Source organism: Guillardia theta (assembly GCF_000315625.1).
Source record: "Guillardia theta CCMP2712 unplaced genomic scaffold GUITHscaffold_126, whole genome shotgun sequence".
Classification (NCBI taxonomy): domain Eukaryota; class Cryptophyceae; order Pyrenomonadales; family Geminigeraceae; genus Guillardia; species Guillardia theta.
In genome coordinates, this window is record NW_005434548.1 from 105,100 (window position 1) to 114,729 (window position 9,630).

The 9,630-nt window shown below is 54.0% G+C and overlaps 4 protein-coding genes across 4 annotated transcripts in view; 2 read left to right on the forward strand and 2 right to left on the reverse strand.

Moving 5' to 3' along the window:
* Positions 1–544: 544 nt before the first annotated feature.
* On the forward strand, positions 545–1,371 carry GUITHDRAFT_146474 (hypothetical protein; the record flags this gene model as incomplete). The annotated part of the gene is made up of 2 exons (XM_005822379.1): positions 545–609; positions 714–1,371. The coding sequence occupies 2 exons, from the start codon at positions 545–547 to the stop codon at positions 1,369–1,371; spliced, it is 723 nt and encodes a 240-aa protein (XP_005822436.1).
* A 2,019-nt stretch (positions 1,372–3,390) lies between these two features.
* GUITHDRAFT_79815 (hypothetical protein) lies at positions 3,391–3,789 on the reverse strand (the record flags this gene model as incomplete). The annotated part of the gene is made up of 1 exon (XM_005822380.1): positions 3,391–3,789. A coding segment is annotated over one exon (399 nt), but the record flags the coding sequence as incomplete, so codon positions are not given.
* A 2,233-nt stretch (positions 3,790–6,022) lies between these two features.
* On the forward strand, positions 6,023–7,458 carry RPL18e (large subunit ribosomal protein L18e, cytoplasmic). Its single transcript, XM_005822381.1, has 3 exons — positions 6,023–6,043; positions 6,583–6,678; positions 6,935–7,458. Exons 1-3 carry the CDS (start codon positions 6,041–6,043, stop codon positions 7,415–7,417), a joined length of 582 nt encoding a protein of 193 aa, XP_005822438.1. The 5' UTR covers positions 6,023–6,040; the 3' UTR covers positions 7,418–7,458.
* Positions 7,459–7,579: 121 nt separating this feature from the next.
* GUITHDRAFT_146477 (hypothetical protein) overlaps positions 7,580–9,630 on the reverse strand; it is a gene marked incomplete at both ends in the record, with an annotated part of 2,641 nt that continues 590 nt past the window's right edge. The window contains 4 exons of the mRNA XM_005822382.1: positions 7,580–7,684; positions 7,728–7,773; positions 7,937–8,083; positions 8,266–9,366. Coding sequence (XP_005822439.1) covers positions 7,580–7,684; positions 7,728–7,773; positions 7,937–8,083; positions 8,266–9,366 — 1,399 coding nt within the window. The remainder of the gene's footprint in view (positions 7,685–7,727; positions 7,774–7,936; positions 8,084–8,265; positions 9,367–9,630) is intronic.

The window sequence follows — 9,630 nt, forward strand, 5'->3', positions numbered from 1 at the left end:
AGAGAGAGGGGAGAGAAGCGAGGAAACATGAAGAAGAGAGTGTCAGCGAGGGAGGGAGAGATGGAGGGAGTAAGTAGAGCAAACAAACATGTACGGCAGGCTATCACTGAGGTAACAGGTATTGTTGGATGATACGTGAGAAGAACGTAGAGCAGGCGATGGTCACGATACTGAGGAGCAGCCATGGCTAAGAGGTCTGACGAGATTCGTCGTCCCCCTCACTCCCTTACAGCTTCAGCGTTACCACAGGGCAAGCTTACAAGGAACTCGCGTCCCAACGGCCCCTCAAAGGGATCGTTTCGCTGAATTATGACCCCCGCGGGTTATCGATCGCGGTACCTTTGGATATCTTCCCGACCTCTTGGGTGAGGCTTACAGCGGTCATGCTGGCTTTCGATGCGAAAGGACTCTTTTTCGAATCTGAAATAAAAAAGAGAATTTATTCTCGATGACCATTGGGAATAGTGGAAAGGAGGCGAAGTGCTACAAGAGAGTGCTAGGGCGGAGGAGAGGGAGAAGGAGGCGGTAGGAGACGAGCAGAAAGATGGACGAGCGAAGAGCGGGAGAGCCAAGACAGGAGGAAGGGATCTCAAGCAATGGAGGCCAGGGGTGAGCATACGAGGAGGGGGTTGCAGGAGAGCCGCGTTCTGAGTTGCCAAGGACCAACAAGATGGTAACATGGGAGGGGGAGGGGCGACTGACTGTGATGGCAGGAACTCTCAGATGTCGGAGCGCTTCTTGAGCATCTACCCGAGGAAGAAACAAGGAGAGACGAGCAGGAGCAGCAAGCTCGTACTGCAGCGAGAAGACATCTTGCGTCTCCAACACCTCCGGCAGGACGAAGCCTCCAAGATCCTGGTGACCCCCGGCTCCCTTGCTGTGCATCGCGACCTGACTGGACGGATCCAGGGCATTTCCGTCACGGCCCTGAGGAACGCGGCGAGGCGACTTGGCATCAACAAGTGGCCGTACAACCCGTCAGATCCTTCTCGAAGAGGCAGCACTCCTCTCTCCGGAGCTGCTGTGCGGGATGCGGAAGGTCAGAGCGTGGAAGAAGGCGGGGAGGAAGAGCGAAGCTCCGACGCGATGCTGGTAGAGCAGAAGGAGGCGCTGATAGAGCAGGAGGACGCGTCAGCTGGAGGGTTGCGGGAGCTGGACGACGCTTCCTCTACACCTTCAAGTTCGAGTTACGTCAGCAAGCTGTCAGACCCCCACCAACTCTCCAGTTGTCATCACTCAGACATCCATGAAGCAATCACAATCTCTCCTCACTTCATGCGATGGTTTATGGAGAGAGACGACGAGGACGAGGAGGAGTGTTCTTATCACCTGTACATAGTATCACAGCGTGCTGTTGCGATCTTGTGTTGACCAACTATGTTTCAGTTTCTGTTTCATTTAGGCGTTAACTAGCTTATGTTAATCTATCGGTTCCGCTAGGAAAGCTCGTTCAATTGGAACGACTCATAATACACGCGTTTCATCGCGCCCAACCCTCATCAAAGTGCCTCACCCTGCCATGCAGCAAGAAACGCTTCCTCTCCCCCCTCCCTCTCGACCCCCCTACACGTGGAGCTGACTCTTCCTGTCCTCGCGATATGTGCCTCCTGGTTATCGCGGATAGCCGAATCTCATCTGTGCCGGCACTTGACCCAGCGTAGCTGTGGGAGGCACGTAGTCAGCATGCGAGAAGCTGCTGCCGTAGAAGCCAGTCTGCCATCTTGAGTCAAACAATGAGCAAACGCCGGTGAGTCAAACCTGTCCATAGCCTCCTTGCACAAAGTGAGAGGTGGCGTAGTTGGGGGCAGTAGCAAACTGTGACGATCCCGACAGGAGCTGAGAGCTTCCTCCGAGGTGCAGGTGCTCGAAGCCTCCCGAGACAGTCAGGTAAGAGGAAACAATCCGTCAAGCTCACCGGAGGAGTTGGTAGGATAGCTGCTGGGGAAGCCAGCGCTGAGTGATTGAATAGAAGCGCCTGCATGAGCGACAGGATGGAATGAGGCTGAACAAGTGTGAGGCTGGTGTTAGGAGGACTTTCACATGTCACCGCTCGACTGGACGGCTCGTCGTTTCGCAGATTTCCTAGAGATGTTGAAGGCATGGCCTGCAGGCAAGGGATCAGTTACCCGCACCCTTGCACTGACATCATCACCTGCTGGTTCAGCCTCACCATCCACAAGCCACTTGGCCTTCTCCTCTTCAGACATCTGCCGCCAGAGTTCCCCGATCTTCCTCATGTTGTCCGCTTGCTTGCTGTCCGGCTCACGGATCTTGAACTCAGCCGTCATCGCCTTGACAAACATCTGGTACGCCGACGGCCTGCAAGACTCTTCACAGACTGGCAACAACACTCAGGGCTCGATACCTCGTGATGTTCTTGTGAGTCACGAAGGTACTGGCTCCAGGGACCTTGGAGCCCTCTTCTCCGTCATACCTCCACTTCGATTTCTCCTCATTGGTCATAGAGCGCCACATTTCTCCAACCCTCTTCATGTGATCCCCCTGTTGGAAAACACCACTACTGTCACCGACCAAACAGCAAGTCGATGTTCATTCTCCATTGCACATTCACGTCAGATGCAACATTCAGCAATCGTTCAAAACAGCGCATTTCACCAATATGGTGCATTGCACTCTTCCTCCCTCCCTCCCTCTCCCTCTCCCTCTCCCTCTCCCTCCCTCTCTCTCTACCTGCTCCATTTCTGCAGAGTTCATCTTGAGCCTCGCGTGCATGGAGCGAACAAACAGATTGTAGGCCGACAAAGTTCGATGAGTCCCCGCGATGGGGCCCTGGAGTCATCAAGTAAGGAGGAGTAGCAGGCAGAACAAAGGACGAACGTGTCTTCCGAACGCATATCCCGAGTTTTGATGAATGTCCCGCACAGTCCTCGACTGCATCTCAAGCACTTGGGCATCTGTGGGATTGTATCTATCTCGGTCCTCCTGCGTCATCTGCCTCCACATCTCGCCGATCTTCCGCATGTTGTCTGCTTGTTTCGCATCCGGATTCCGCGTCTTGAGATCGGCCGTCATGGCTCGCACGAACATCTGGTATGAAGAAGGTTTGATCATGGCCTTGGGGGGAACAAACGAGTTGGCTCCAGGAACCCGGGACCCCTCTTCCCCATCTGCCCTCCACTTTGCTCGTTCTTCGGCGGACATGTTCCGCCAAATCTCACCAGCTTTCTTCATGTGTTGCCCTTGATCAACCTCAGGATACTGCGCTTTGAGCTGCATGAGCATAGATCTTATGAACAAGTTGTAGGCCGACATTGACCTCGGCATCGCTTGAAAGTCCATCAGAGCTTTTCGTCGTTTGTCCATTGCCATCCCATCCGCGTTTAGACCATAATTATCAAGCGTGTTGTGACTTGGTTCGGGAATCACTGCATACTTTTGTCGCTCTTCAGCTGACATGTTTCTCCACATCTCTCCGATCTGCTTCATGTTTTCTATCTGCGAGCTGCTCGGATTGTTTGCCTTCATTTGCGAAGTCATGGCCTTGACGAACATTTGATACGGAGACTGTTTAGATGAAGCTTTGTGTGCTATGAATGTACTAGCACCTGGAACCCTTGATCCCTCCTCTCCGTCCGCCCTCCACTTGGCCCGTTCATCTGCCGGCATCGACCTCCACATCTCCCCGACTCTCTTCATGTACTCACCCTGATCGAGGTCAGGATGCTCAGCCTTCAGCTGCGCGTGCATGGACCTGACAAACAGATTGTATGCTGACAATGTGCGCTGGATCCCTCCTGGTCTGAAGAACCTCCCTTGCCTGCCTGACATGGGTATGAGGCCGCCATTGCTGAATACAGGGTTCATAGATCCCGAAGCAGCCCGGGATCCAGCCTTGATCTGCATATCATGTACTTGCTGTGGTGTTGGAGCAAACCTCTCTCGTTCTTCTTGCGGCATCTGCCTCCAGAGTTCCCCGATCTTCCTCATGTTGTCCGCTTGCTTGCTGTCCGGTTCCCTGTTCTTGAACTCAGCCGTCATCGCCTTGACAAACATCTGGTACGAGGAGGGTTTGACAACATTCCTATGTGAAACGAAAGAGATGGCGCCTGGAATCCTCGAACCTTCCTCCCCGTCTGCCCTCCATTTCGCCTTGTCTTCAGCTGACATGGACCTCCATAGCTCTCCTACCTTCTTGATCAGATCTCCCTGATCTAGCTCCGGGTGCTGCAGCCTGAGCTGTTGGAGGACAGCCTTTACGAAGAGGTTGTAAGGAGACAGCATCCTAGGAACACCTTCCAGGTACTGCACTGACCCCCTGTCCCTCCTCTTCCGCTTCCTCTGACTCAAAGGATCCACCCCGAAGCCAGGGGGCTGAGCGCTCCAGATTGGATTCTGGGTGTAGCCATATCCTCCTGGAGGACCCAGGTCGAAGGAGGAGTTCGCAGCCGGGGTGTATCTGTCTCGCTCCTCCTGAGGCATGCTCCTCCACAGCTCACCAATCTTCCGCATGTTGTCTGCCTGCTTACTGTCCGGGTTCCTTGCCTTCATATCCGATGTCATGGCCTTAACAAACATCTGGTAAGAAGACGTCTTGGGCATGTTCCGGTACTGATAGATCGGGTTCGACGAGTTCATGCGGGAGTTCATGGTGGGAGAAAGTGCTCTCCTGGCTGTTGATGTCTATCCTTGTTGCCACAAGCTCATCCTGATCGCCGCTCCTTCAAATCAACGTCTTTCGTGGTTGCAACCTGCTTCCATGACAACTCAGAACAAATATAAAGCATGCAATATCTTGTGGAAAATTTTCAGTTGAGAAGATTTTCCGACTTGAAAAATCCCATGCTCACTACAGACCAACCTTTGTTCACTATCGCCCTCAGGGATGAAGATCTCTTGAACATTCGTACATTCTTGCTCTTCTCCCTCACTTCAATCTACATTCAATTCAAAATCTTTCTCTTCTCCCATCTGTGTCTTGTTATATTGTCGTATCAGGCTTGTCCTGCCCTGCCCCTATCAGCTCTGCCGTAACATGGCATTTCTTGCTGTTTGTCGCTGCTGGCTTCATCTTTTGGACAGCATGGTGACATCAATTCTGCTCTGCTCTGCTCTGCTCAAGCTGTTAAATTCTCTTGACTTCACGTTCATCTTATCATCTCATCGCGTTCTTCTTCTTCATCTCCCCCCTCCTCTCCCTCTTTCCTTTTCCCCTTCGGACATTTCAGGTGCTGCGCGGCAGCCACATCTTATTGGGGGTGGGGTCCATAATCATTTGTTAAATCGCTAGGTAGGGGTCACTACCCCACCCCCAAATATTTCATTAATTCACCACTAACCCCTGGTTCTGACCAGAAGTTAAATGTTGTCTGGGTACTGATCGAATGCACCCGTGTACTCACCACCCCTGACATTATAAATGCTTTGGACCCCCTGATACCAAGACCGTTGCTCCACCCTCCACCCCACCTCCTTTCCTCCTACAACCAACCCTGCATGTCTTCGAGCAGTGTTCAAATATACCCCTTCTTTTTACTGCAAAGTACCCACCCTGGCTGTTGATCAGGAACTCCCAAAGTTATGATGCACCCCCATTACCCCAGTACCCCACCCTATAGGTTTCCATCTTTTTGGATAAGAATTACTCAACAATTCTACAATCGGATAAAACATGATATATATATTTTCAATAAGTATTTTAATATATATATAACTTTATTTATCATAGTATCAATCATACGGATGTGTGAAATTTATGTACCAAGGACTTTGTCGATGTTGTACTAGAATTCAAATCTTCGTACAGATTTTGATCCGACCAAAAAAAACAAACCCTTCATGCCATTTTAAAACCACCCACCCTGGCAATACAGCATTATTCCCTGGGAAATCCAGGGGTGATACTTCAAGCACCCCGGGCTGTTCTTTTCCAAAGTCACCGGGCCTGGGGGGTCGGCCCGTTTGCACCGCCCGGAAACCCAACAATCCGGGCCCGCCTCTGGTAAAACAATTGCAACGGTCTGTAACGGCCAAAGGGAGGTTAAAAAAAAAACGAGACGCGCGTGCGAAGGTAGCGGGAGCCATGGTGAGCGCGTGCGAAGATGGACGATGAGGAGGAGGAGGGGGCGAGGAGAGGATGGGGGCATGCGCGCATGAGAGAAGCGATGATGTCATGAAGAAGATGCGAGGAAGTTTGTGTGATGGATCACTGGAAGTTCGGGATGGTGATGCTGCTGCACAAGTTGCTGTGGTTGTCGATCATGTGGTGTCTTCTATGCTGCTGTGACTGCACTGGGGTCCTGATGCCTGTGAAACTCTGCGAAGACGTTTGATTGGAATGCTATGATGCGGGGAGTTGTGATTGGTGCTCTTGTGGCATGTAAATGGGAATGTATCACCCACGTGTCTTTCGAGTTGGCATGTTGGAAGTGAATAACGTATGAAGTGATGCGGGCGAGAAGTCTATTTCTTGTGATGGACGGATTAGAAATCTATGAGTGTGGTCTTTGACGTGTACTTCCCACGTGTGTTGTGTACGTGTGTTGGGTTTACCTGTGAAATGCTCTGCCGGCTGGGTTGCGTGAAAGACTCTTTATCATTCTTCTGACTCTCCTGCGTCTTCAGGGTTTCGACAAGGGTATTCAGTCTGCGGGTAAGGCCAAGACCAGGTTCAGGAAGGAGCCTAAGTCCGAGAATGTGTACATCAAGCTGCTTGTTAAGGTACTTGACTGTTGGCTCCCCAGCGCTTACCTGAGACCTCCCTGTTGTCGCTGTATACTTTTCATTGTGCTCTCTAGATCAGTTGATAGTAGTTGAGCCATATTTTCTTCTCACCTACTCCATCTTCACCTCTGCCTGTTCTCGCTCACTTGCGATCCGTTGTAATTCTCTGTCGTCTTGACGATGATGCTGTCCCCTCGACCGTCTCCTCCTCCTGCTGCTCCTCCTCAATACGCTCGCTGAAAGTATCCTGCAGCTCTACCGGTTCCTCGCTCGCAGGACCGAGTCAAAGTTCAACGCTGTCATCTTGAAGCGCCTCTTCATGAGCCGCGCCAACCGTCCTCCCCTCTCCGTTTCCCGGCTCGCCAAGTTCATGAAGGGCAAGCAGGGCAAGGTTGCTGTGGTGGTCGGAACCATCACCGACGACATCCGTTTCTTCCAGGACAACGACCTCAAGCTCACCGTCTGCTGCCTCCGTATCACCGACAGGGCCCGTGCTCGCATCACCGCCGCTGGAGGAGAGGTCATCACCTTCGACCAGCTCGCCCTCCGCGCCCCCACCGGCTCCAACTGCGTCCTCCTCCGTGGACCCCTCAAGGCCCGTGAGGTCTACAAGCACTTCGGCAAGGCTCCTGGTGTGCCCCACAGCTCCACCAAGCCCTACACGCGCAACTCTGAGAAGAGCCGCAAGTTCGAGAGCGCACGTGGACGCAGAGGAAGCTGCGGGTTTAAGGTGTAAGGGGATAGCAGTTGAGAGAATACAAGAAGCTGAAAAACTTGACGTGAGTGCCGTTCGAGCGTTGTTTAGTCTGAAATCGTTACACACATCTTCATACATTTACACCCATTCCCACCTTCTCCCCGTCTGCCTGCTCTTCCTCCTCCCACCCCTCTCTGCGTCCTAGTGAGCGGAAAAGCTCGTTCTCGATAGCATGTAAGCAAACATGAAGGTCGAGACGAGGAGTAGAGCATTCACGAGTGCCTGCGTTGCGTCTTGCCAGTTGACCTGCAAGCAGTCACGTGCAGTCGCGCAGGGAGGAAGGGAGCACCAGCAGCGAGACGCAGAGGATGATGGAGGCGGTAGGAGCTGCTGTCCTGCTGCAAGCGTGAGAGGATGCGAGGGAGAAACGATGCTAATGTGGAGGAGAGATCAAGCAGAAGCGGAAGGTAATAGTGGGAGGAAATAGGGGAGTAAGGCAGAGAAGAACGAGAGGGAGGGAGGAGAGGAGGAGGTGGAGGAGGAGGTCAAAAGTCATACCACCGCACGTTGGTCAAGGATAAGCTGTAGGAAGGAAGGGAGGGCAGTCGGTCGGCCACGAGCTGGAAGAGGAGGAGGGACCCCTCACGAGTGACAGAGACGGCAAGCTCACGGACAAGGGAACGCACTTGAGAGTTCTCAGCCAACCTGCAGGTGTGCCAGAGTGACGTGGGGGCAGGAGGAGGGAGACGGGAAGTGGAAGAGGAAGTGTTGGTGAGAACGACAAGGGAATCAACTATGGCGAAGTGATCGTGAGGGAGGATGGGGGAGAGGAGGGAGAGGGGGGAGAGGAGGAGGACAAGGAAGTGCATGGAGAGGGATGTCCTGACCTTATAATGAGCTGGAGAGTCCCGTCAGACTGAGAGCTTGAGGAGAGCTCCGAGGCATCCGGATCTTCAGCTGGAGGAGACTTGGAGGAGAGCAGGGATGGGTTCTGTTCCGTCACGTCGTTGAGATGATGCTCGTCGAGCGCAGAGTGCTCTAGGGTGAAGGAGGGAGGAGATTTGGCTTCCTCAAGGCTCATGTCCGCCATCCTCGCCCTCCCACCTCGGCTCCGGCTCTTCGCCCCTCCTTGCTTGCTGCTCCACAGCTGCAGGAGAACCTCCCCAGCTGACCTGCTCGAGTCCCGCATGACCTCTTGAATCAGCTTCCTCGCTGCTGGTCCCGCCTGCTCATCTGAGATCCAGAGGAGGACAGTCTCCAACGCTGTCGCTCGTCCTTCGCCTCCTCCTCCTCCCTCTGCAATCACTCGGTCCAGGATCATCGGCAGCATCTCCTTGGACGAGGACGAGATGACCCGCTCGAGGGTGGAGGAGACGAACTCTTGTCCTCGAGGTGACAGCAGCTTCTCGAGCACTAGCTCCAGCCCTGCCATGTCGTCTCCCCTCGGCCTCCTGCTGGGCTCCTGCTGCATCCACTCCCCCGAGCGATGAGCACCGGCGCTGCCTGGCCGCATACCCATCGCGTCCTCTCTCACGATCTCCTCCCGCGCCCGGGATAGCGGAGAATCATCAGCCCTTGCTCTGCCTGCAGCAGAGAGAAGATCAAGGGTTATCTCCCCTCCCTCCAGCTCCCCCCTTGCCCTCCCTCCCCCATCCTGCTCCTCCTCCTTCTCCCTCGCCGCAAAGCACTGCCTCTCCAACTGTAAGAGACTAGCGACGCGATCCCCTCCCTCCCTCCCCCCCTTCTCGGAGGAAAGGTACGCCATCAGGACATCCCGGGACAGCACGCGGAGGACAGCGACCGAGTATTCTCTTCCCTCCTCGCTCATGAGCTTGTCCAGCACCGCATGTATCAGGTCCTGTCCTCCTTCCTTCCTGTGCTCCTCGTCGTATCGTTTCGCCGCAAAGAAAGCCGACAGCAGCCCGTGTGCTGTGCCATGTAGCGTCTGCTGTACCTCCTTGCTCGATAGGAGCAGGATCAGGCGGCGCCTGATGCGGCACATACACAAGTCAGACAATCAAGTCAAGATAAGAAGGACAAGGAAATCAGGAGGAGTGTGGAAGGAATGGATAGACAGTGGGAGCGGGTATGGGAGTAGGAAGGAGAGAGGAAGAGAGAGAGGTGGGGGAACAGGAGGAGGAGGGGGAGGTGGAGGGGGAGGAGGGAGGGAGGGAGGGGAGGGGAGGGGAGGGGAGGGGAGGGGAGGGAGGGAGGGAGGGAGGGAGGGAGGGAGGGAGGGAGGGAGGGAGGGA